This window comes from Gossypium hirsutum, chromosome D05, assembly GCF_007990345.1.
Source record: "Gossypium hirsutum isolate 1008001.06 chromosome D05, Gossypium_hirsutum_v2.1, whole genome shotgun sequence".
Taxonomy (NCBI): domain Eukaryota; kingdom Viridiplantae; phylum Streptophyta; class Magnoliopsida; order Malvales; family Malvaceae; genus Gossypium; species Gossypium hirsutum.
In genome coordinates, this window is record NC_053441.1 from 16173519 (window position 1) to 16199945 (window position 26427).

Genomic DNA, 26427 nt, shown 5'->3' on the forward strand with positions numbered 1-26427 from the left:
GATATTAGCTCGCATGAGCTTCTCGTTAAACAAAAAACCCGAATAAGTTTCCCGTTACATGGCTTACATGAGCTTCTTGTTATATGGCTCGAGAGAGTGCTTCCCATTTAAATGTTCTTATGAACACTCCTAAATATGAATTGATGAATTATAGATTCGTACACTTCATGTGTACTACCCGATGTCCATCGATATTTCATAAGGTTCAATGGGCAAAGTTCCGATATAAGTTAAGATAAGGTCTGAATGAATCAGTAATTGTATCTACCTGAAAATGCATGGAAATGTTTATACGATGAGCTCATCTCTGTTACTTGAAGTGCACTTGAAATACATGACTAACTTACTTGAGAATGTATATGTGTTAGGTTATTGATTAAATTGATTTGGATGTACTTTGTATGTTTACTTTAAATGAACATGAATGGTAAGTTAATTTCCCGTTGTACGAACTTACTAAGCATTAAATGCTTACTCTGTTTTATTTCTTCTGTTTTATAGTACTCGGAAGCTCATAAAGGTTGGAAGCGGGTCGGAGCAAGATCACACTATCTTTCAGCTCACTTTGGTATAATAAGTAAAATTATTTTTGGTATAATGGCATGTATAGGCTAAGTTAGACCAAAAGATGAAATGTTTTGGATGTAATTAGCCATTGGAATGGCTAGTGATGATATGTTTGATGTATATATATGCATGAGATTGTATTATATTTGGTATGTGAATGTGCTTGGATTGGTATTTTAGGTATAAACATGCTTAAGCAAGTATATGATAAATTGAGTAAGTTGGATGTTTGAATAAATGTCATGATATATCATGTATAAAACTTGGTTTTGGCTTGATTTAAGGGTTATGAAATGGCTTGTGAATGTGCTTGGATGATGTTGTAGGTGGAAAGCGAATTGGGTGAGAAAAGTGGCCTTAAAAATGACCTATTTTTCGTCCACACAGGTGGAGACACGGACGTGTGTCTCAGCCGTGTGTGACACACAGCCTAACACACGGGTGTGTGTCTTGGCCGTGTGTCCCATGCACCTAATTTTTGAAAATTAAATTGTTCACACGGCCTAGCACACGAGTGTCTGGCTTAGCCGTGTGACCTAAGTTTGAGAGTAACACGAGTATGGACATGGGCTGGGACAGGACCGTGTGCCTCACATCGAATGCCCACACAGCCTAGTCACACAAGCGTGTGTCCCTTGCACCTAAGAAAAATTTTAAAATTTCGCTAAAAATTCTCTAAGTTCCCGGTTTACTCCCGAATTGTTTCTAACGCGTATTTTGGGCCTCGAGGGCCCGTTTAAGGGACAGCATGATTGAATATGTTTGAATTTGAATACGAACAGTAAATGATATGAATTAACTGTATTTAATCTATGAATTCCGATAATACTCCGTAACCCTATTCCGGCGATAAATATGGGTGAGAGTGTTACAATAAACCCCAACCAAGCAATCAAAACAAGTCAAAATCATGTTCTAAACATAACATATCATCACATATGCCCAAATATCCAAACTCACCAATTTAATCCATCTAACAATCCTACAAAAGTTCACCACAAATTAAATACATACAAACATTTATCACTTATACTAAATATCACAAATGTGTCTCATTTTCAAACCAATATATATATGTTAATTATATAAACAAAATATAATTCACAACATTTACACAAGCCAATCTTTGATTAAATCCACACAAACCCTATACATGCCATACAAACCATATTGTACGTTTAAAAAAAAACTACCGGAATAAGTTGGATAGTGTGACTTGAGTGTTTACCGATCTTCCAACCTATCGAAAATCTACAAAGACATTAAACAACACAAGTAAACTTAATGAAGCTTATTAAGTTCAACGGGTTAACATAAATCTTACCGAACCTACTGTAACAATTTAATTAAATAAAATCAATCATGTAAACCCCCTATCAAACAGAACTTAAATCGATAAATACACTTGTTTCCAGTTAATACCAAAAATAAATAATATGTCTTTCGATTTCAATATATAAATCACCTTACCAAATCTTTCCCAGATCGAAGAACAACTTACGGATAAGAGTACATCATTTTCAGAAGCCCGAAAGCTGAACATAAGCTCATAAGAGCTAAACAGAAACCCATAAGGGTTGAACAGAAGCTTATAAGAGCTGAATAGAAACCCATAAGAGCTGAACAGAAACCATAAGGGTTGAATAGAAGCTCGAAAGAGTTGAACAGAAACTCATATGAGTTAAATAGAAACTCGTAAGAGCTAAACAGAAAGTAAAACATAAGAGTTCGCAACAAATGCTGAACCCTGGTTTACTTGGGTAATTTGCCTTCATTTTCCTCCAATGTCGTCATGCGCCACATAACGAATGTACTCAAATCCCGTGTTTTATTTAATCCAAATATTCAATTTATAACTTCAACAATAATTCATTTTCAACAATAGAATTATTACATAATACCATTCATCAAATCAATATAATAATTAAAGTTTAACTGTATGAACTTACCTGGATTGAATTGTAATATTTGTAGAAGTTCAGGGACAATTCCGCTAATTTTCCTTTTTCACGAGTACTTACGGAATCTTAATCTAAAATATAAAATTACTCATTCATTACCATATATTTCAGTTCCAATTCATTTCACAATTAATACCCTTCAAATTTTCAAATTTACACAATTACCCCAAACTTTTACAACTTTGCAATTTAGTCCCTTAACTAGTTAATCTATCAAATTAATTAAATTTTCTCAATTAATAATTTATCTAAATATTCTAGGTCATCATACAGCCCTTAATAAAATAGAAATTTTATACCAAACCCTAATATTTTAACCTTTTCACAATTTGATCCTAAAGTCAATATTTAACAAAATCACTTTATAAAATCATCATACAACAAAATTAAAGCTCTAAACCCATGTTATTCATCAAAAAAATATTATATTCTTCAATGTAAACTTCCAAAATTCTAAATAAAATAAAAAACTAAGATAATACTTAGTTGGACTTAATTGTAATAATCTCAAAAATATAAAAATTACAAGAAAATGGCAATAATTGAACTCCCTTGAAGCAAAAATATGAAAAACCAGCTTAAAGGCTCTCCTATGGCGTTTTTGGATAGACAATTGTAGGTGAAATGTCTAGAAATCTTTAAAATCTAATTTGTTTATTTTAATTTCACTTTATTTACAATTTTGCCATTAATGACTTTATTTTATTATTATTTTCTTTTTTATGCCGCCTCAGCTATCCTATTTAGGTCTATTTATTCTTTAAGTCCTCCCTTTTTTACTAAATAAGCCATTTAATCACTTGTTTCTTATAATTAGCAAGTTTGACACATTTTTCAATTTAGTTCTTTTTAACTAATTAACTATCAAAACGTTAAAATTTTTGAATGAAACTTTAATAATACCTTAATGGCACTCCATAAATATTTATAAAAATATTTACGGCTCGGTTTATAGAAACGAGGTCCCGATACCTCATTTTCCAAAACCACTTAAACCTAATAATTCATTATAAAACATAAATTTCCTATTCAAAAATCTTTCTAAAACCACATTTGACTTGTAAATACTAAATAATAAAATTTATGAGCTTACTTATCGAATTTGGTTGCCTCGAACCACTATTTCTGACACTACTAAAAATCGGGTTGTTACATCTCGGCTTTCAACCAATCGATCTTCTTCGTCATCTTCAAATCTTGATTTGCTTTGAGTGTCGGCTCAAAGCCTCAAACAAATCTAATCAATGCACAGAATGAAAACTTTGTTTAACTTTTCGTAAAAAAGTTAATTCTCTTTATGAACCGAAACCTATGAGTATTAATGCGAAAATAAATTTTATTCTTAAAATAAATTGCCATTGTTTTTCAACAAAATATGATGGTCAAAAGTGTATATTGTGTATGAATAGGTTAACTTATAGTTCTTATCTATAGAGAAACGATATAAAAGTTCTATTTGAATAAAGTTTAATTAAATAATAATTTTTACAAAAATACAATATTCTAGTAGAACTGGAACACAAGGGACATTGACATCCAATGGCGAAACTAGGGGGTTAGTAGGGGACCTAGCCCCCCTCAAATGAATTTATTTTCATATGGTCCCTTTAAAAATTTTAAAATTTTAAATTAGTAAAGATAAAATTGCACTTTCAACCCCCTAAAAATATAAAAATTTGATCTAATCATTTAAAAATTATAAAGATATAGTCTATTAAAATGGTGAAATTACATTTTTTCTATCGTAAAAATTACAATTTAATTTTGGTTCCTCTAAAAAGATTTCCTGGTTTTGCCCCTGTTGACATCCTTAGTAAATACCAGGGTTTGCTACCCCTATCAAGTAACCATACCATATTGGCATTTCATGTATTGAGCTCAATTATATGTGTTATCTAGACTTTTATCCAACAATTATAATTTATCCAACCTAATAACTATTTTATTATTTAAAATATTATTTATTTAACTTAACTAAAATATTTTTCTCAACCCAATTCTAATATTGTTAAAGTAATGACAATTTTACTGTATTAGTATACATGAGTAAATTAATTTAATTTCCTTATTCAACAAATCTTTGATAACAAATTAATTTAATTCTCACTTTGAACTTCAAATATTTAATTACAATAAATTAGATAATATTTCAAAGAATTTAAATTTATTTCTAAGTCATCTTTGGTACTTAGCGAGAAAACACATTTACTATGGATAGTGATGCATGCGGTTCATTTCTTTTACTTATTGTTTTCATTCATTCATTCCACAATCTATCAGTTCTACATGCAATTCGTTTTGGGTTATCTTAAGCTAGAGGAGGGACTAGTTTGACATATATAATTAGGACTTAAATAATTTGTAATTAAATTTCGGCTCTGTACCTATTAATTATAACTTATTTAATCATGGAGTCATTCCACTACAATACTATGACTGAACTCTCCCTTGTTATCTATCATTACGAAACCTATCTTGTTAAGTGCTCGTTCAATGACCTTGTCATAAGTGTGTTACCTTCACGAGATATCCTTAATCTTTTTGAGATAAAATTCATTCTCTCGATATGCTCTTATTTTATTTCATGATTTTCATTTTACATATTTCAGTATGAAAAAGTCAATTACTAATACATAGCGATTAAATCATTTGTTTTATGACAAATGACTTGTGACTACGTTCCTTTGGCATGAATCATGTAATGCCAATGAGAAAACACCATTTACCCTTTATTGGGCTATGAATTCCATTATGGTGGAATGATGTTACATAATGCAGAAGTCTTATACTCAACGCACTAACTTTCAACTCATTAACTATTTGAGCTCAGGTTTGCACCAACTTTCAACTCATTAACTATTTGAGCTCAAGTTTTGTAACACCCCTTACCCGAGACCATGGCCGGAGTCGAGCATGAGGCGTTACTTGACTTAACTTAAAAGTTCGGGGCATAAAAATTTACTTTCAAATTTAATTTCATCATTCATAATAAAGCTGTCCTCCTGTACAGCAGTCACTAAAATAATTATAATTCAAGCTACAAAACTCGAAATTTAGATTCGTAAATTTTATATAAAACTAGACTCATATATCTATTCATCATAAATTTTTCAGAATTTTTTCTTTAGCCAATTAGTACAGTTTATTAGTTGAAGTCTCCCCTGTTTCACTAATCGACTATCCTAACCACTCATCACTAAAATTTAATTATCTCTTATTAAAGGCTTCATATGGTGATTAAAATTATTTCTACTGAAAATAGACTCATTAATGAGTCTATACATATAAATTATAACTCAAAATTCCTTCTGTACAATTTTTAATGAATTTCTAAAGTCAGAACAGGGGACTTCAAAAACATTCTTGCCCTGTTTCACTAAAATTCAAATATCTAAAAGTATATAATTCTTTTGCTTACTCCACTTCTTTTATATGAAAGTAGACTCTTTCAGCTTTAATTTCATATCTCACTCAACTTCTAATTCTATTTCCACTATTTTTGGTGATTTTTAAAAGTTACATCAATGCTGCTGTCCAAGAACTGCTCCATTGCAATTTTTAAAAAAAAATTCAATATAACCCCTTTATAATTGTCTAACCTTCCCTGCAAATTTCAAATCACAACCAATTCCAGTATTTCATCTACTTCATTTAAATACTAATGAAGTTCAACCAATCAACCATTTCAAACTAAAAACATGTATATATTTCGATATCTAACGCAACCATAACATTCAAATTTACTTTTTACTTCAATTCCCTATACATGCCATATAAATCCAAAAAGTTGCTTAACATAAACTACCGGAGTATATCTGGATAGTGTGATTCTTGATGTAGATCCGATCCTCCGAATGTATAAATACGTTAATCTACAAAAACAATAAACACACACATGTAAGCTTATAGAAAAGCTTAGTAAGTTCATAGGCATAAAACATAAATCTTACCAAACACTTGTACACTTATACAATATACACCATTACTAAATTTACCTGTCAACCACAATCTTTGGTGAGTTCCTTGGTATAAACTCACTACTACTTATTCTTTTACCATAATTCCTTTGGCCCATTTGTCACTTACCATCCTTGATCAAAATTAAGGAACGGTTACGGAAAATTGAGTACTTCACTTTCACTTTGACATATGACCTCTTATCACTTGTCCTTGATCAGATAAGTGTAGCTAGGCTACCACTTATCACTTTGCCACTTGATCAGATAAGTGTAGCTGAAGCTACCACTTATCACTTTATCACTTGATCAGATAAGTGTAGCCACTTATCACTTTGTCTCTTGATCAGATAAGTGTAACCACTTATCACTTTGTTTCTTGATCAGATAAGTGTAACCACTTATCACTTTGTTTCTTGATCAGATAAGTGTAGCCACTTATCACTTTGTTTATTGATCAGAAGTACTCAAATCCGGTGTTCCACTTAATTTGATCATTTATTCGATTTTCACATTTTTATTTTATTCTCATTTCAACAATAAATACATTTCATCATACATTGTATAATTCATGAAATTAACATTTAATCATTAAATTTCAGCCATATGAACTTACCTGGATCAATTTGCAGAATTTGTAAAAGTTCAGGGACTAATCGGCTACTTTTTCTTTTCCTCGACTTGTTTCAGGTTCTCGATCTAAAATGCAAATTTATTCATTCATCAGCATTTAATTCAATTCTAATTCATTTCACAATTTATGCCCTTTAATTTTCGAAGTTACACTTTCACCCCAAACTTTACAGTTTTTACAATTTGATCCCTACTCAATTAACCCCTCAATTGATCTAATTTTTCTCAACTAACACCTTTTTCCAACTATTTTAGACTACTACATAGCCTTTCATACTCAAAACCGCAACACCAAACCTTAATTCCCAACTTTTTCACAATTAGGTCCCTAAAATCAATTTCTATCAAAATTACTTAATAAAATCATCATATAACAAAATTAAAGCTTCAATTTCATGTTTATTCATCATAAAAATCCAACACTAATCAATGGTAACTTTCAAAATCAGCCATGGAATCAAAAACTAATGAAATAATTAGTTGGACCTAATTGTAAAAGTATCAAAATCACAAAAATTAGAAGAAATAATCAAGAATTAAACTTACATGATTCAAAAATATGAAAAACCAGCTTATTCCAGACCTCCTATGGCGTTTTTTCTGATAATTTGTGAAGAGATCTCTAGATTTTTCACTTTTGTCTTTGTTTTAAATGTTTAATTTGTTAAGTTTCCAATTTTGCCCCTGTTTCTCCTTACATTCTGCTGATTTTTCTTACCCAACCGTCCAGCCCATATAATTTGGGTCTAATAGCCTTTTAAATCCCTCCACTTTAGTCACTTAAGCTATTTAATCACAATTTAACAAATTTTACACTATTCCCAATTTAGTCCTTTTTAGTTAATTAACTATCCAAACGTTAAAATTTTCTAACGAAACTTTAATACCAACTCAATGACACTCTATAAATATTTCTAAAAATATTTATGGCTCGGTTTAAAATCTTCGAGGTCTCGATACCTCGTTTTTTTTTTAATTATTTTAATATTTATTCCTAGTACACTATTCACTATTTCAAAAATTTTCCTAACTTCACATTTAACTTATACTTACTAAATTTATAATATTTTCTACTCGTTTGTCAGATTTAGTGATCTCGAATCACCATTCCGACACCACTAAAAATTCAGGCTATTACAAGTTTCCATTTACATCAAAATATATAAGTCACACATACAAAACCCATCATCAAGTCACACATACAAAACCCATCATCAATGTAGGTATGTCGCACTATGAACGTGATAAGTGACTAAATCCATAAACAGATCTAGGATAAATTCAACTTTGGTCTTGTTCGATGAATTGTTAGTTAAGACATTGAAATTTATGTCTTTATTTTTTGGGAGTCATTCGTTCTGATGTTTAAGACAAAACATTTGCTAATTGGACTTGATAGAGAGATAATAGTTTTTCAATCGATTTGCTCAATTTTGATTAGACTACAAACTGTTTAGATTATCTACTAATATAAGTTGTCTTCTCGCATTATGGTCCAATCACATAATGCAACTTAATATTAGTTAAACATTAGATAATCAATGGGCCAATATTTCATTACATTTTGTTTTGCATGTAGAAACCTTTGAGGACATATACAAATGATATTAATGTATAATGAAAATTTATTTAAATCAAATTGTTCGAAATATTACAAATATAAATTGACGAATATACTACATTTACTCGATCCTGACATGAGATGTGTTGATATTATGCTTAAGCCCAACACAAATTCAATTTGGTCCTACTTATGAACATCTCTAGTGGGTTCGTTATCATTCTTAAGTAATGGTTAGTTTACCATTAAAGTTGAAAAATGTAATAAAAGTTTATTTTAAAGAGTGTTTTCCAAAGTTTGGCACTATTTATTGTTGCCGTAAAAAAGTGTTTTTGTGTATATAAAATATCGTGAAGTAGAATATTTAATTGAAGGAAAAAGATAATTTCATTCAATAGAGTAAAAAAAGTTAAAAATATTTACTTGTAAACTTGGGTTAAAAATTCAAGATTAATTTAGTTTGTTTATAATCTATTTTATTTATTTGAAACCATTACTATTCAATCTAAATAGTTTTGTCTAAGCTTTCAAACTTGAATATAAATAAAACAAAGGAGAAAGACGTGGTGACAAATCGAAAATGTTATGGAGTTCTAGACGGTCAAACTAAGAGTAAGTTACAGCTTTCGTTGACTTTTACTACTCCAAGGCAAGATATTCATATTTTTTTTAGTTGTAAACCGCAATGAGAAAACTTGAAAAGAAAGACATGTTTTTTCGTAATTAAGGGGATACTAACAAGATCACATTGATTAGAAGCAGTAAAATAAATATGAAAAAATGGAGTGCAAAAGGATTTTGTCAGCTAAAATGACATAATTGGACTGTAAGAATAAATTTCAGTTATATGGCTCCAAAACTTTCAGCTTTAAAATGATTTTAGTTTAATGTTAACAGAAATGGCATTTACAGCTTCTGCTGTATTTATTGATAAAAATAGAATGAAATGACATTGGGACGGACGCAATATTCAATCATCTGCCTCGTTTCATAAAAATAAATTGGTTAATTTTTCTTTTCTTCAAAAATGAAGGTTTACTTTTTACCGGTCTAAACCCAAATACAGCATGCAAACATGGCTTTCAAAAACGCTAGAAAATATACAGACGAATGCCGATGTTTAACGGTATTATTATTTAAGAGTCGCTGTAGTGTGATAATCAATCATGTTGTAGAGCATCCATAGTCAATAAACTTTGCAACATCCAAGACCTCTTGTGGCAGTAGAACAGAGATACAGCCACAGAGCATGTCCAGCATAATCTCGTGAATGGCGGTATGGCCAATTAAAATAGAGAAATAATTTTCCCCGCATTATTGGTTTTGATAAGAAAGCGTATTATTGGTAGAAGATATGCAATTATGCATTTCATCCGTGAATAAAGGGTAATTGGACGATTAATCTGCTGAGAAGTTGAGAACCTAAAAAAAAAAAAGATTTTTTCGTTAGTGTTTATAATAATTAATATTATTGGAAGATTCTTAAGCCTCCATCATCCATATAATCTTCTTGTACCGCGTGAAACATTGATAGCTTAGCGCTGCATAATCTTCTTCGTTTTCCAGCGATTACAACCCTCACGCGTTTCCAAGGGCAGATTTGCATCTCTGATTGGAGATGCAAGTAGAGGGGCGTGGTCCTGTTATATTTAATGGTGACAGCTAAAGCCCTTCTAACTTTGTTTTTGTATAATTTAGTTAGTTGGGAACAGGGGAACTGAGAGCAGCTCTGGCATATGCCTAGGGATGGCTTAGCCCTCATGCCCTGTCCGTACCTTTTTATCCTTTATTTTATTTTTTTCATCAGTGAGAAATTCAGCTTTAATTTCATTTAGTAGTGATGTAATTCCTGGCCTACTTTAATTAAATTTCCAAGTAACTATGATAAAATTCAAGAGTTAAGTTCATTTTAATGATGGCTGTTTTGCATAAAATACTTGAAGAAGAAACAACTAAGCTTCATCTTCTTGCATTATATCAGGTTAAATGAGCTTGTTGGATTGATTGGAGGAAGAATTGGGTAGTAGGTGAAGTTTTATAACAGTACTAATGTATGGCTTCATGATTTAGAGCCACTATGAGACAATGAGCTGGCTAGCTATATAATGAAGACCAGGAACTTTGAATAACAAACAAGCCTCTCCTGTCGTATCAGTCATTGGATTGACAGGATATTGGTTTTGGGTCAAACCACCGAATTTTAAAGAAATTAAGTTATTACAAGTTTGAGTTTTGTTGTTTATGAGAGAAATTATTAGGGTTTTAAGTAATTTCAATTTTTTTTCATATTAAAATTTAAATGATTTTAGGTTCTTAAGATGAAATTTGAGTTAAATTAAATACAGGGATGATAAAATGATATTAGATTTGATAAATTATTTTAGGAACTTACTTTATTGAGTATTGAGCAGAGTTGCCAGAGTGTCAAAACCACGTGGTGTCTTGTCTCAACTCAGCTATAATCGCCTTGGTTTGCAACTCAAAACCCACATGATATGACTGATTATTTACTTTAGCGGCTCTAATCTAACAATAACAGCTAATATAATTATTCGCGGATCCAGTGCCCTCGGCCCCGATCCTCACCCTGCCCCTCGTGCGTGCGCCTTAGTTGTCCTCCCTTTATATACTACTTATCCATCTCCATTTTTTTCTCAATTTCTCTTATCAAGAGCACACAACTCGGAGGGGACCCAATTAAAACACCAAATCCAAAAAAATGGTAGGCGTTTTCAGGCGCTCCCTCTCTTTTCCAAACAAAACCCTTACCCGTCCACCTAAACCACAATTTTCTCACCACATCAGGTCCATCTCTCTCCCATGCAGATCACATCCCTTGATTACTCAAATCAAAGATGAAATCACCGACCTCAAAACCTGGTCCCGCAGTCCCGAGAAGCCAACCTCAGCTTGGCTTTGTGACGGTTTGCGCCGTCTAAAGGACCTTCAAGATTCCCTCCACGACATTCTTCAGCTCCCCCAGACCCAGCAGTTGTTAAGCCATAAGCGTGAATGGGTCGAGAAGCTCCTCGAATATTTTCTCCGTTTCGTCGATATTTACGGCATCTTCCAAACCTCTTTTCTCTCCCTCAAAGAAGAGCAACTCGCGGCGCGGGTGGCTCTAAGGAGAAAAGACGACTCCAGGATTGCCGTGTACCTGAAAGGTCGCAAGAAGATGGCTAAAGAGATAGCAAAACTCGTACCGTCTATCCGATGCATTGGGCGATACTCATTTCCTGCATCGGCTTTCGTTTCCATTTTAGACACGGAGCTGACCGGTGTTATTAGCGACATTATCGAAGTGACCGTTTCAGTATCGGTGGCGCTTTTCAACGGGATTTCCATGGCCTTTACTTCAAGCAAATCGTCATGGATTAGGTTGGCGTTGACCAAGAAATCCAACAAGGTTAAGATAGAGGGAAGCATCAAAGAATTTGAAGAAATGGGTGAAGCCAACGTGTGGAGCCTGAGAAGGAAGGGAGACGAGGAAGTGAGGATGGTTTTGGAGAGAATGCAAGACTTGGAAAGGTGCATTGCTGGTATCGAAAGTGGAAGCGACAAAGCCTTTAGGAGTCTGATAAACACTAGGGTTTCGCTGCTCAATACTCTCACCATGTAGCCGTAGGAAGGAAATTTGAAAAAGTTATTTCACGTAATTATCGTCTCACAAACAAAATAGCGACGTAATTTACCCTTTTTATTTCTGTGAACTCTCTCTCTTTATTTTTATCTATTCTTGTGTTCTTTTCCCTAGTAGAAAGAAGTGAAAAATTAGTGTCCGAAAGTGCATGCAAGTCGAGAGGTTTTCAATGGTGTATAGTCGTCATATTCTTTAACATTTTGGTCTTCAAAACATTAATTTGTTAGTATCATTTGTCTTTGGCAACAATATATACAATTTTGAGAGGCATTTAAAAAAAAAAAACCCAAAGGTGTTATCTTTATAATCTGAGTTAGCTTCATTCATGGTTCTTAGATCTGCCCGACAATTGCTCTATATACCAATTTCGACGGCAGTGCTCATCCAAAAAACCGACTGCAACTGTGGGGTATTTCACTTTAATTGTTTTGTTCATGGATCAGATCTAGAAAAATACGTGCCAATAAACTTGAAATAATTATTAACTGATTAAATTTTAAAGTGTAACACTTTTACATTTTCGTTGAATTTAACCTTTATTTTTTAAAATTAAATTAAATTATTAGTATTTTAAAAATAGTCAAATTGCCTTTCTTTAACAAAATATTTACTAAAACATTATTTTTTTAAAAATATACTGGTATGTTAGACCACATGCACTTCATATTGAGATGACACTATTTATTTTATATTACCACGTCAACAAGTAATTTAAAAATTAAAAAATATTCAAAATTTTAAAACTATAAAAAGTTCAAAATAACTAGCATGTGTATAAAAATTTAACATTTTAGACGGTATTTCTGTAAAAAAAACACCAGTTAAACTCTTATTCAAAAAATAGATTATCAAATTAGACTTTATTTAAAAGGTTAATGTCGAATTTAACTTAAAAAAAAGAACCAAGGGAACAAAACATGTAAGCCTTAAGAGATGTAAAATTTTAAAAATATATAATTTTTTTAACAAATGTATTAAATATAAATCATCCTGTTGGGATGGAATAGCATTAATTCCCCATAAATTAATTTCCTTTTTATATTTAAATAAATGGCCAAAAGCATCAAAAGCTATATTAATTACCCTCTTGTGTTGCTCATTAGCTTAATAAGAAACAAAAAGCTTTTTCCGTTGCACGTTGCCGGCAGTGGAAACATATATACTACGTGACAACTACAGCTCTTATATGCCTTAACGGCAATTAAAAGAATACAAAGAAAAGCAACCAATCGACAAGAGAAAAGCTGAATATTATGAAAATAAAATAGGTAGGGCAAGGAATTAAAGAAAACAGCACATGGTTTTGTCAGATAATGTTGAATTTGATCAGGTGGTTTTATTTCAAGGAAAACGAAAGAAAAGAGTTGTCGTGCCAATCATTCCTTCATCGTTAGTCTTGCTGAAGAAAATGTTACATCGTAAAGGAAATTATAAGTGATGAGTAGTGCAAATAGTTGGGACTGCTTCAATTCCCTTCAACTTGCGATCAGAAATTATGGATTCTGCACCGGCAATGACAGATGATTGTTTGTGGAGAGAGGTTAGCATTCCCGGTAAAAGGGAAGCATCAAGATAGCCAAGACCTAATCGGGTGGTCCCTTTAGTTAGTTGGTCTCAATTATATATATATATGTGGATCTCGTAGATAATGCAAGAAAATGTGAAATTATTTTATCAAAAAAAGAAAATGTTATCTCATTCATCTATTCTATCCTTTTGAATAATTGGGAATTTTGATTTGTCTTGTGTTCTATGGCCATAAATAAATGATGTTTTAAGGGAACCCATCATTTCATGTTTTCCAGGAATAAAGTTGTAATATTTATCATTCAAGGGTTGAAAAATACAGTAATTTCCTATGAAGTCCTTTGAAATTTTTCTTTTTGGTTTAAAATCTTTTAATGTTCTCAAACTAAATTAAAAGTTGAATCTCATAAACTTTTCTCACATTATCCTTTTCATCCATAAGATTTAAAATAAAGCCTTATTTAAGGTTTATTAAATCAGTAAAGGTGATATTGGTTCCGTCGATTTTTTGGATTTTTAGATTTATTTTAAAAAAATAAATTTTATTTAATGGTTTTCAATATCATTTGACTAAAATTTTAAGCTATTTTAAAAAAATCTAAATAAAAAAATTTAATTATTTTCATAATTTTAGATATAAAATGTTTATTTTTATATCATAAAAAATAAAATAAAATATATATTAAATAAAAATCAGTAATTGAATCTAGATCCTTGTTTTGATTTTTTAAAAAATGCAATTGTTAGATATTAAAGTAGAATAAAATATATTTTAAATGCAATTGAATCTAGTCCTAAGGCTAGGATCAGGGATTGGCCCTATTAGACTAGCAATAGGCAATAGTGACAAGGAAGAACCGTAGTTGAACCTATATAAACTTCACTTGGTGATCAAAGGTGGACCTTTCCCACCCAAATAAACCAAGCTTTGGGCTACATATCTGTCCTTTTGCCGAGCAGGTAGGCCTCTTAACTTATTTTAAGCATCTTTTTTCAAAAGCTTTTCACTCTCACAACACCCAATTTCCTTTAATGGGATTTAAAGCCCTTTTGTGGCATAAATGATTTCTAAGTTGAATCGAAATAAAGTGAAAATAATTGAAGCGCTTTAATTCTTTTTAGACCATATAAAGTATAAAGACGGAAAATGGATTAAAAATTGGGGGTGGGGTGGAAAGGACCCCTACATAATGCACCTACCATCGTACAGAGTAGGACAGGCAGCTCCCATGCACAGTGACATTGCCCTTATTTCCATTTTCCAAGCTTAAAAAACTTCATGGATTGGCATATTTCCACTTGAGCATTTCATTTGTTGCCATGATTACAATGTCTACTTTTGTAAATAATTTCCCAAACGAGACGAACTATGATACCAACGGGAATGGTGGCCAATGACCCCTTACAGCAGTACAAGAAATTAACATGGTGGTTCAAGTTAGGGGTGTGTTAAAAAGATGTCTTGTTGATTAGTTAATCTTCTATTTTAAATCTTCCATTAAAGTAAACTCAAAAAACAGAAAGCATGAAAAGGCTAAAACATCTTTGTTATATATTATGAGGGACAAAAGCACTTTCCCTTCCCCTGATTCGTGCACTTAGGTTTCGAAAATGAGTGGCACCTGCAATTGTTGCTTAGTAAATAATATTCAAAGTAGCGCAAGGATTTGGGTAGAGGTAGAAGTAGCCCTACAGCTACAGACATGTGATGGCATGCAATGACACATCAAAATATATATTTTATAAGGGCACTAATAAAAGGTAGGCTTTCATAGGAATTGGGATCATGTAAAAAGCTTGGGATGAAAATGAGGGCCATGCCTTCTCCTCATCCACACATTTCCCCACCTTAAGAACAAAAGAAAGACCAGATAATAAGACAAAGATTTTGTTGAGTTGGAATTCCTCCACACTATCCATTGGAGTTCAAATATGTAAGTTCCATATTGATGTAAGGATTATTGGATTAAGTCCATGGAAAGATATTGTTTGTTTTACAAGTTTGAAAACAGGCATTGTAATTTTATCCTTAGCAAAAGGTTGCTGACAATGACTTTTGCTTTATAAGATCTTGTAATTGTGCAATGTGCAGAGGTATATTCACTTTTGGTTCAACCAATGATAAAAGTAGATAGCAAAATTGTGTTTAGTAAGTAAAGCAAAATAAGTTTGGCAAGATTTGATGCGTAGCAATGAAAAACAAGAAAAAGTTAAGGTGACGCCAAGATTCGCCCTGCTAATTCAAACAAGTAGCATGGGTTTAGGATTGAAGAAATTTCCCAAACATAATTAGCAAAAGGAGGAGATTTTGAGCACATGAAACAACAAAAGAATCGGTAGTAGTTGTATTACCCCAAAGATGATCAATAACAATCCAAACAATATTACCTATCACAGCCTCATAATTGCCCATAAACTTTTCATTAAAATTAAACATTATTCATCCCTGGCTTTTAGAGTAGATGAACTTAGGCCTTAGCAAGCAAGATTTTCCCCAAAATTTTGTCTAAAAATGGCACCTAACTTTGGGGTAGGAATTAAAAGAGTAAAGCTGCCATAAAAGTAGCATAGAGTGTGGAATGCCATGTTATCTTAAGAAAAACGGTATCAAATTTATCACGAAATGTCATATTATTTAAGGAAAAATGGTATCAAAATTATCGCTTGATCCATGTTTGATTTATGGTTTATGTTTGAAGTTTGCAATTGTTCTTCTTCGTAAAGTTGTTTCTAAAATATGAACTTGCATTATTTTTAAAAAAATATAATGTATGTCATCATTTCATCTAATATTTATTCGTTTTTAACATTAACCCCAGAAATGCATTTTTCTTATTCCATAAAAATAAGAATATATTATATAGGCAATTCTTTTATCTATATATAGGCAAAGTTTTAAAATATATATACTGCTATAGTAGTAGTATATGATAAGAAGAAGAAAAGAGGACAAGTGTAAAAATGCAAAAATTAAAAGGAGGACCACCAGGGCAAGAATAGGAAAATATCAAAGAGACGTTATGCGTATCCCGCCACCCTTTCCCATTTGTATAAATGCCACTCCACTACTTACCACTCTTTACTCCATTTTGTTTTCTTCTTTCGAATTTCACCCCTTCTTTTGCTTCCTATTAAATGCGCCACAAAATTAAAGCTAATTTGGTAACGGCACCCTCACCCTCCATTAATCCTCCTTTTCAATTCTGTTTTCCAAGAGCCGTTGCCGTTACTTAAAACATAGTCTTTATTAGGGAAAATAAAATTCAGAACCCTTCAAAATATTGCCTTAGTTGATGATTTTCAGCGTTCTTTTGCGTTTTTTTTCATGGGCTGCGTAACTTCAAAACTCGACCAGTTGCCGGCGGTCACTTTGTGCGGCGACCGCTGCAATTTCCTCCAGGACGCTCTCCTGCAAAGCTACGCCTTCGCCGATGCACACGTGGCGTACATGCAGTCGCTCACGACTCTCGGGCCCGCTCTCCACCGTTTCTTCGATCAATGTCTTAAATCTTCGTCCGGCGATGAACCAGCCGTATCTGACGAGAAACCGCCGAAGCGACGTTCGCCGCTGTCCTCGCCCGGTCATTCTTTTTCGAGTTCAAACTCAGATTCGCACATTCAATTCGATACTGATTTGGAAGGCGAAGAGACGGGCGAAGATTTTAGTAAATATATTAACGAAATCCATCTAAATTATCTTAATCAGGGGATCCTAACATCGTATCCTTTGCCTAATCATGATTACCATTCTAATACGAATCAAAGCAGAGAAATCAGTGGCTCAGGCTGGAAAACACCTCCACCTCCGGCTCCGAGGAGTGCGGCTTGGGATTACTTGAACTTTTTTGATGAAATTTATGAGAGATACGAGTTGCCTTATTTTTCGAGCAAAGAAGTGAAAGACAAAGGAGGAGTTCATGAACATCTTGAAGCACAAGCAGTAAAGCAAGTTCATGGAGATGAGAAATCTAGTGCAAATTGTACTAAAGAAAAAAGAGAAAATCCGAGGGGAATAGCTGTTCCAGTTAAGAACGGTGATGCAGAGAATGGGAAGAAAGCAGATTCATCGCATATTGACAAGATTCAAAAGAAGGCTGACATAAATGAACCCAAAAATCGAAGCGGTAAACAAAGTGCTTCTGAGGTAATCAAAGAATTGCAGGTCCTATTTGAGAAAGTTTCGGAGTCCGGAAATGGAGTTTTAAATATGCTTGACACTGGAAAATTTCGCTATCATCACAAAAAATCTGTTTATCAAGGTATAGTTTTAAACATTCCCTTAGCTGACCATAGGTTTGAAATTTCGATTACATTTTTTTATGGTTTCCGCAATTCTTTCAGGTACTACGAAGGTATTTCATATGATTACTACAAATTCATGGGAAACAGAGCCCTTACTGTCAGAAGGTAAGTTTAGTTCTATGGATAATGATGAGATTGTGAGTTCACAGAACCTGTCTTCTACTCTGAGGAAACTGTGTATGTGGGAAAAGAAGCTCTATGATGAAGTCAAGGTATGGTTCAAGAATCAATATGCTTTTAGATTTTACTTTACTTTTTCACCTTTTTCTTTTAGTTCATGTTTTTGTGTCGAAGAGATGAATGACTCGGTAAATTTTGAAATACTTTATCAGAGTTTAGTTTCTTTGAAAACTTTAACCGTAGTTTTTTAGGCAGCATTAAAATGTTTTATGGCTTATATATTTCTCAAATGATTACAAGATGAGAGTGATATCTAAACTGCTCTCTTGTCATGTAATCTATGAAATTGATATGTTTTCAACCAAATCAGGTGTTATATATTTGGACAAGAACATGTCTATTGGAACAAAACCATAGCCATATGTTTGAATTGTTTGAGATCAACTCAGTAAGGGGATTGTGGAAATTTTAGAACTCAAGGGTACGAACATCACTTACTTTGATTTAATAGATATGGTTCCTCGAAGTACAATGTTTCACAATGATTTAAGCAGCGCCTGTAGGATGGTCAAGAATATAAATTTAAAGCATTATCTTTTTGTCATGCAGTTCTTTTCAACCCAGTTTTGGAATTCTTCACTAAAATTTAGGCTGGATAGAAACATGATATTGTGATGTGCATGTAGGATTATTGTTCAATATATTTAAATTTTCTTGACCATGTTATGAATTTAAAGATGGTGAGCCTTGTGTACTTATTTTTTGAAGGCTGAGGAAAAGCTGCGCATGATTCATTCAAAGAAGCGTAGCCAGATGAGGATTTTGGATCACAGGGGTGCTGATGCTCACCGAGTTGACTCCACACGAACTTCAATTAGGGCCTTATCTACTAAAATGAGAGTTGCAGTTCAAGTTATTGACAACATAGCAATTACTATAAATAAGGTGATGGATGAAGAGTTGTGGCCACAGATCAATGAACTAATTCACAGGTAAATTGTAGCTCTAGTGAAATTAATCTGTGTCACATTGTGCAACTCTCAAGAACATAACAAGAAGACTTAAAGAGTACATCAGTACTCAACTTGTCAATACACTAAATTTATATAGGAAAGAGAAAATAACTAGGTTTGGATTGAGTTGAATTTACTAGGAGACTTTTGCAACTAGCCATATTTTCTCCAGTTATACTTTTAACTGATTCATTTATCATAATAATTGTATTCTAAACTAATAAAATGATTTGAGCTCTCGGTAGTTCCTAAGTACGTGCTAGATTTAGATATTCACTGTAGAGACTGCAGATTCTGGTTAGTATCTCAGGAATAACCGTCCAATCAATTGTAACCAAAAGAAAATAGACTGTAGAGTTTGAAGAGAAGCCTTAGATTCTCTGGAGTTTCACATGGTCCTCAGTTACTGTTGATAGTCAGGATTAGGGAATTCAATCTCTGAGGGAACTAGACTGGGATGGGTGAAAATCAAGCACATTATGGTGATTAGATGATTCTCGCTCATTCATTCATTTTCTTTTCCTTTTTCATTTCTAAAGTGACAATGATTTGCACGATTTTCTGAAGTTGGTTGATAAAATGTGGCTGATTGCAATTTACTTGTTTTTAGATTGTTTGGAATGTGGAAGGTAATGCTAGATTGCCATAGCTGTCAGTGCCAAAAGGTTATGGAAGCCAAATGTTTGGATGTCATTACGCTGAATGAAAACCTTAATGACACTCATCTTGAAGTGGCAATGAAACTAAAGCTTGAACTTCAAAACTTCGTTCTTAGCTTATCTAATTGGATTGAAGCCCAGAGAGGCTATGTCAAAGCTTTGAATGGTTGGTTACATAGATGTCTCCTATATGAACCCGAGGAAATAGCAGCAGATGGTGTTTCATCTCTCTCTTCCGGTGGATCCGGAGTACCCCCAGTGTTTGTGATTCTTAACCAGTGGTCTGAAGTCATGGATAGACTTTTGGAGAAAGAAGTAGTTGAAGCAGTGAATACGTTTTTCATTAGCATCAACCAAGTTCTGGAACAGCAGCATAATTCAACTCTGCGGCAAAGGATTATTGCTGATAAGGACATGGAAAGGAAAGTAAAACTCTTGGAAAAAGAGGAGCAAAAGATGCAGAAAATGGTGCAAGCTCGAGTGAAAAAGATGACGGAGTGGGCAAGGGAAGAAAGTGCCGTTCTTGAACCAAGAGATACCAGTACCACGGATGGCAGTAACATTAGGGAGGCTGCTAGTTTACAGCATGGGTTAAAGCAGATTTTCATGGCAATGGAAAAGCTTGCTATCCATTTCAGGCAAGCTTATGGGGAGCTCCACCAATGCACTGAAAAGTGCAAGGCCACTCAAGATAACCCCTAATGTCCTTATCAATCCAATTCCATGGTTAGGTACAGGGACGGCTTCTAATTTACTTAGCTCTACAGCTTTAATTATTATTAGTTGAAAGAATTATTCATTTCATTTGTGGTTTTGCTAGGGGGGATATTTATCCAATAAACCCCCATATGATAACATCTCATATGTCTAATTAAGAATGGTTTGTTTGAAACCTGTTTTGCACAGTTGAGTTCTGATTGTTGGCTGATTGATTGCCTTCCCATTACTGAAAGTCAACAAACTGGATTGTAAAGTCATGGTCAGTAGGCATCCTCCCCTCATTTTGTCTTTGTCGTTTTGGTTAAGATACTGAAATTTTGGGTTGAACGTGCAAGATTTGATAGGAGAAAAAAAGGGGCATCCTTATCGTTACAAGCTTCAAGTTTATCCGTTAAATGAAAGCTGCTGAAAAAAGCTTTTAAGTGTGTATGTAGGTATATATTAGGGTGTTACTTCCTTGTATTCTTCTTAATTGTCTTTTGTAGTGATTTTTTACCTAATTATTTTTTCTCAGTATTTTATTGATTTGTTGATCTTTACTGGATTTGAGGCCTCACATATAAATATTTGTTTAAATAAGCCCAAGCCTGTTCTGTAATTAGATGAGTAGATGATGGACTGTCGTGTGGTTGTTGGTAGTTGGTACAGTTAATCGGAGTCAAAATTCCACTCATAGCACCGAAAAAATTTCCATTATGTCCGGAACTCGTAAGGTTTCAACAAGTTTTCAGACCACTGAATTGAATTATATATTATATAACAATCTATTATATAAATAATTCCTCAGTTGGGTAGCCCTGGCTATAATTGGAGAGCTGTAAGAGGGAAAGGAAAAAGCTTGAGAATTGGGGGGCAGGCGTTTCGAATCCACGCACGCGGTTTGTGATTATGCATCTACTAATTGGAATCGGAAAAATGCTAATTCAAATTAAAATTAGTGTTAAATTAGTCTTCTATGTTATTTTTTTATTCGACCTTGTTTATTTTTTTAAAATTTAAGAAATAGGTTGTGATTTTCAAATAGGCGATTTTAGTCTTATATGTGTCTAGCTGAATTTACTTTCACATTCACTCTTTAAAAATAACTTATTTTTTAAAATTTAAAAAAATCCCTAAAAAAATAAATAAAAAAATCGGTAATTTAGCATAAAAATAGTTTTAAAAATATTTGGAAATTATTTTTTTATTATAAACGTGACATAATCGAAAGTCGTGGTTAGTGAAAGTGAAAGTAGCCATTAAGTTTAAACATGGATTTTTGATGGAACAACGTAGAGGGAGATGTGGGATGATTTAGCATTGTCGATAGATTTAGGATTAAAATAAATATATAGTTAGAATTTTAAAAAAGAGACGTTAAGGACAAAAAGACACCTCCCCACCCCTTCAAGCACGTAAAAAGGACCATTCGAATAGTAGTAGTAGAAAAAACAAAACACGGAGAGAGGGACAAAGGTGTTTTATTTTTCAGTGCAGAAAGGGGCAGTAGAAACTAAGAAAGAAAGGAAATAAGAAAGCTGCGGCAGCTTCTCTGTATTTAGATCTCTGTTTTAACCCAGCTCACACCCTCCTTTTCCTTCATATCTCCCAAAAACCCTGAGCTTCCTCTTCTTCTCTCTCCCCTCTTCATTATATTTCTTAAAGAACAAAGAAGAAGAAGGAGAAGAAGAGGAATCCTTATGGTTCTTTATTAATCGTTCGAGTCAACTCCGCTCTCACCCACCCCGAGTTATGGGCTGCTGCGAGTCTTCCTTTCTTAGAGGACACGACTCAGACCACAAAATCAATCACAACGGCAACAACAACAACAACAACAGCAGCAGCCGTCTACCTCAGGCAAGTAACGGTCCTGCTCAACCCTCCTACGGAACAGATTCACTTGGCGCTGCCGCCGGTGGCGTCCCTTATTTCTCGGAGTTCTCTCTAGCTGAGCTTAAGGCTGCCACCAACAACTTTAGCTCCGATTTCATCGTTTCCGAAAGTGGCGAAAAGGCTCCCAATGTGGTCTACAAAGGCCGCCTCCAAAACGATACTAATCGCCGTTGGATCGCCATAAAAAAGTTCGCCAAATTAGCCTGGCCCAATCCCAAACAATTCGCCGTACGTTCCCCCTGCCCCCTTCTTTTTCACCAACTCATTGAATTATTTCCAATTGTAGGGATTCATTTCTTCATTTTTTTTTCTGGGTCTTTCCTTAAAGGATGAAGCTTGGGGTGTTGGAAAGCTGAGACATAAGAGATTGGCGAATTTGATTGGCTATTGCTGTGACGGTGACGAGAGATTGCTTGTTGCTGAATACATGCCAAATGATACCCTCGCAAAGCATTTATTTCACTGTATGTTCCAACTGTAGTTACCATTTTTTTTCCTGAAAAAGAAGAGAACAAATTAAAGTTTATTCAATTTAAGTGCCCATCATTCCTCTTCTGATCTGTTTTGTTGGGTGTTTATTGATTGTTTTCATTAAATTTGTTTCCACCTAATTAAATCTCAATCAGTTAGATCCTGCATAATATTATCGTAACTCCTTTTTTTTTCAAGTAAAGCAAATGACGTCATATTTTTGGCCATATATTATTGTCCAATGTAGACATAATTCTTGGTCTACTCTTTCCTTTTTTTGATGCTTTCATTTTTTGGCTTGGGGATAATTTCAGTTATTTAATTGTTTGACAGGGGAGAACCAGACTATCGAGTGGGCCATGCGGTTGCGAGTTGCTTTATTTATAGCTGAAGCATTAGATTATTGTAGCAGTGAAGGTCGTCCATTGTACCATGATTTGAATGCATATAGGGTTCTCTTTGATGAGGTGTTGCAACAAATATCTTTGTTTTTTTCTTCTTTTTTTAGGTATGGGTATTTTTATTATCTTTAATAGAGTGAATCAGTAATCTTGATATTGGTTTTGGCAGAATGGTGATCCTCGACTTTCGTGTTTTGGCTTGATGAAGAACAGTAGGGATGGAAAAAGCTATAGTACCAATCTTGCATATACGCCTCCTGAGTATCTAAGAAATGGTAACTGCTTTAACTCTTTTGTTATTATTTATTTTCTCTGCTCTCACTGTAAAAAATGAAAACATTCTTCCATTGCATTGTATAAGTCTAAACTTTAGTCGTTTAGTCAATGTTTTAAAATGTTTAGATTTGTGTTATCATTCATTACAGAAATAGACTTTCTGCAAATACCTGTTGTAATTGAGTGATCTCTGTCATAATTCTTGCTATCACTTCCTTTTTAGCAAATATGGGGGATTGGTGGGGAGTGTGTGATGCTGGAGTTGTTAGACCACTAATGGACCTCCTCTTCTTTTACTTTACTAAGCTAGCTTTGACACTACTGGTTAATAGCAAGCTTGAAGGACAGTAAAAGTTCTCTCCATCTCCAATATATATAGATAATCATATTGCATTGAGCATCTGTAATTCTTAGCTGTGAAATTAGTAGAATTTTTGAAAGAGAAAGTGAACCAAGTCTCTCATAAAAATTGAATATTTAAAGTCTGAAGTTTCTAGTACTGATAATTTCACCATGATTAGTTGTCTGGGAGTCATTCCTGGTTCGAATGATTGATTCTGATTTGATTGACTAACTAATGTCTGTGTTGTAGGAAGGGTCACTCCTGAAAGTGTAATATTCAGCTTTGGAACGGTCCTTTTGGATCTTCTCAGTGGAAAGCACATTCCCCCAAGTCATGTAAGTAATTGTCCTTTTAGTATTCCTTCTTAGCTTGGAGAGATACAATGAACATGCATAATGAAGTGATTCCATCATCACAGCTGCATACTGTTGTGGTGGCTAACCTAGGGCGGAATAGCCAAGAGAAAAATTGAATAGTCATCTAGAACATGGTTCTTATTTGAAAGTGTTGGATGTTTGGGTCCGAACGAATTTTGGTTCTCATGGATGGTAAGATTAAAGCTATAGGCACATTTGGCTTTGTTTTGAGATAATACATCATTCTACTCTTGGATCTAATGTCTTTCACCTGATTTGTATATAAAGATTCTTCAGGAAAAATAAGGGTGAAAATATTAGTTCTGTTGCCTCTTGATTTTTTCCCGTCGTTACTTCTACCTCCTTATTGATCCAAAGTTGTAATTTTAGGAGTATACTTTATAAAATTTTAATTTTTCATATTTTGTTTGTATGCATGCAGGCCCTTGATATGATTCGGGGAAAAAACATTCTTCTTTTGATGGATTCTCATCTAGAGGGAAACTTTTCAACTGAAGAGGCAACAGTGGTCTTTGATCTTGCCTCACGATGTTTGCAATATGAACCAAGGGAGCGGCCAAATACGAAAGATCTTGTGGCTACACTTGCCCCACTGCAAAATAAATCTGATGTGAGCTGTCTTTCATACTCTTTTCACCCTTTCTCTAAAGTGCCTCATTTTCCTTTTTGGGATGTGCCCATGCAAGGAAATCTTGTTTGCATTTGCAGTTATGTTCTTATGAAAGAGAGAATTTGGATTTTGCCAGACTCTGAAGATCTTGAGTCTTCATTTGCAGGTTCCATCTTATGTGATGTTGGGAATTCCCAAACATGAAGAAGGGCCTCCTACTCCTCAGCACCCTCTGTCTCCAATGGGTGATGCCTGTTCGAGGATGGATCTGACTGCTATCCATCAAATTTTGGTAATGACACATTACAAAGATGATGAAGGAACAAATGAGGTAATTGGGTTGTGAAATATTGATTTGTGGATGCCTATCTATCATGTGGTGCTAAATCCCATTTGATATGGACTGGTTTCAGCTATCCTTTCAAGAGTGGACCCAACAAATGAGAGATATGTTGGAGGCAAGAAAGCGTGGAGATGTAGCATTTCGTGACAAAGATTTTAAAACTGCTATAGAGTGTTATTCTCAGGTACACATTCCATCTCGCGCTTGGAATGAATAGATGAAATTTATGCACAGCAATTATATGGTCCCAAAAGAACTTTAGACCTTACCGATCTAATTCATTAACTTAATATTGATTCTGGTATCGTATCAGTTGTACCCTGTATATTTTGGCTCAATAGATGAATGAGGGTTTTGATACTGAGCCAAGCAATGAAATATAGTAAGCAAATTGGAAATTTTGAGACCCTTAGTGCTTCCTATGCTTCATGGATAAGCTATATGGATAGCATTCTGCATATAGATAATTAACCGATGGAGTAAACAAGCGTTTTTATGCAATAATGGCTGGTTAACTTGATCCCATTTTGTTTGCAGTTCATAGATGTTGGAACCATGGTTTCTCCAACTGTGTATGCACGGAGAAGTCTATGTCATCTTCTGTGTGATCAACCAGATGCTGCACTCCGAGATGCAATGCAAGCACAATGTGTCTACCCAGACTGGTCGACAGCATTTTATATGCAGGCTGTTGCCCTTGCCAAGCTAGACATGCACAAGGATGCTGCTGATATGTTGAATGAAGCTGCTGCTCTAGAAGAGAAAAAGCAACGGGGTGGGAAAGGATCTTGAGAGTTCAAGTTTGTGGCTCTGTAATATTCTTTTGTAAGGGTGCTGAGATCAACTATTATGGTGGTGGTTGGAACCAAACATGTGAGATTCATGTATAGTGGAGAGTTGGAATTGTGGTTTTCGTCCAAATATGGCATGTTCTATTTATCCACGGAGGGAGGTAGGGGAGGCAATTGTTTTTGGCACTGGAACTTTTATTAGGCACCGATATCACCTCTTCTTTTTTTCCTTTGCTGTTATCTTAATGAAATAATTGATTTTGCTTGCTCATGGAAGTCTCATT

General features: G+C 33.9%; 3 protein-coding genes across 8 annotated transcripts; all 3 read left to right on the forward strand.

Annotated features, from left to right (window-relative positions):
- The first annotated feature begins 11276 nt into the window (after window positions 1-11276).
- LOC107905655 (uncharacterized) lies at window positions 11277-12544 on the forward strand. Its single transcript, XM_016832355.2, has one exon. It carries the CDS (start codon window positions 11398-11400, stop codon window positions 12295-12297), a length of 900 nt encoding a protein of 299 aa, XP_016687844.1. The 5' UTR covers window positions 11277-11397; the 3' UTR covers window positions 12298-12544.
- Window positions 12545-16925: 4381 nt separating this feature from the next.
- Window positions 16926-21175, forward strand: LOC107905656 (protein ALTERED PHOSPHATE STARVATION RESPONSE 1). Of its 6 annotated transcripts, none has more exons than XR_001686572.2 (6): window positions 16927-18104; window positions 18187-18359; window positions 19036-19259; window positions 19891-20670; window positions 20846-20918; window positions 20995-21175. XR_001686572.2 is itself a non-coding variant. In XM_016832356.2 (5 exons), exons 1-4 carry the CDS (start codon window positions 17171-17173, stop codon window positions 20639-20641), a joined length of 2082 nt encoding a protein of 693 aa, XP_016687845.1. In that variant the 5' UTR covers window positions 16927-17170; the 3' UTR covers window positions 20642-20670; window positions 20846-20919. The 6 variants fall into 6 exon arrangements, 2 of the variants coding, with proteins under 2 accessions (XP_040949953.1, XP_016687845.1); XR_001686573.2 differs by having other exon boundaries at window positions 21004-21175; XR_005913970.1 differs by having other exon boundaries at window positions 16926-18104; window positions 19891-20918.
- Window positions 21176-22309: 1134 nt separating this feature from the next.
- Window positions 22310-26412, forward strand: LOC121202849 (serine/threonine-protein kinase BSK1). The gene is made up of 9 exons (XM_041094020.1): window positions 22310-22759; window positions 22860-22995; window positions 23336-23469; window positions 23573-23678; window positions 24272-24357; window positions 24821-25009; window positions 25176-25340; window positions 25423-25536; window positions 25890-26412. The coding sequence occupies exons 1-9, from the start codon at window positions 22391-22393 to the stop codon at window positions 26142-26144; spliced, it is 1554 nt and encodes a 517-aa protein (XP_040949954.1). The 5' UTR covers window positions 22310-22390; the 3' UTR covers window positions 26145-26412.
- The last annotated feature ends 15 nt before the right edge of the window (window positions 26413-26427 follow it).

Excerpts from the sequence above, each read along its gene's own strand:
- LOC107905655 (XM_016832355.2), top strand. The coding sequence starts at position 11,398 with ATGGTAGGCGTTTTCAGGCGCTCCCTCTCTTTTCCAAACAAAACCCTT.
- LOC107905656 (XM_041094019.1), top strand. The coding sequence starts at position 17,171 with ATGGGCTGCGTAACTTCAAAACTCGACCAGTTGCCGGCGGTCACTTTG. Across the intron at positions 18,360-19,035 it reads AGCTCTATGATGAAGTCAAG|GCTGAGGAAAAGCTGCGCAT; the intron begins GTATGGTTCAAG and ends TATTTTTTGAAG. Across the intron at positions 19,260-19,890 it reads ATCAATGAACTAATTCACAG|ATTGTTTGGAATGTGGAAGG; the intron begins GTAAATTGTAGC and ends ACTTGTTTTTAG.
- LOC121202849 (XM_041094020.1), top strand. The coding sequence starts at position 22,391 with ATGGGCTGCTGCGAGTCTTCCTTTCTTAGAGGACACGACTCAGACCAC. Across the intron at positions 22,760-22,859 it reads CCAATCCCAAACAATTCGCC|GATGAAGCTTGGGGTGTTGG; the intron begins GTACGTTCCCCC and ends CTTTCCTTAAAG. Across the intron at positions 25,010-25,175 it reads CACTGCAAAATAAATCTGAT|GTTCCATCTTATGTGATGTT; the intron begins GTGAGCTGTCTT and ends CTTCATTTGCAG.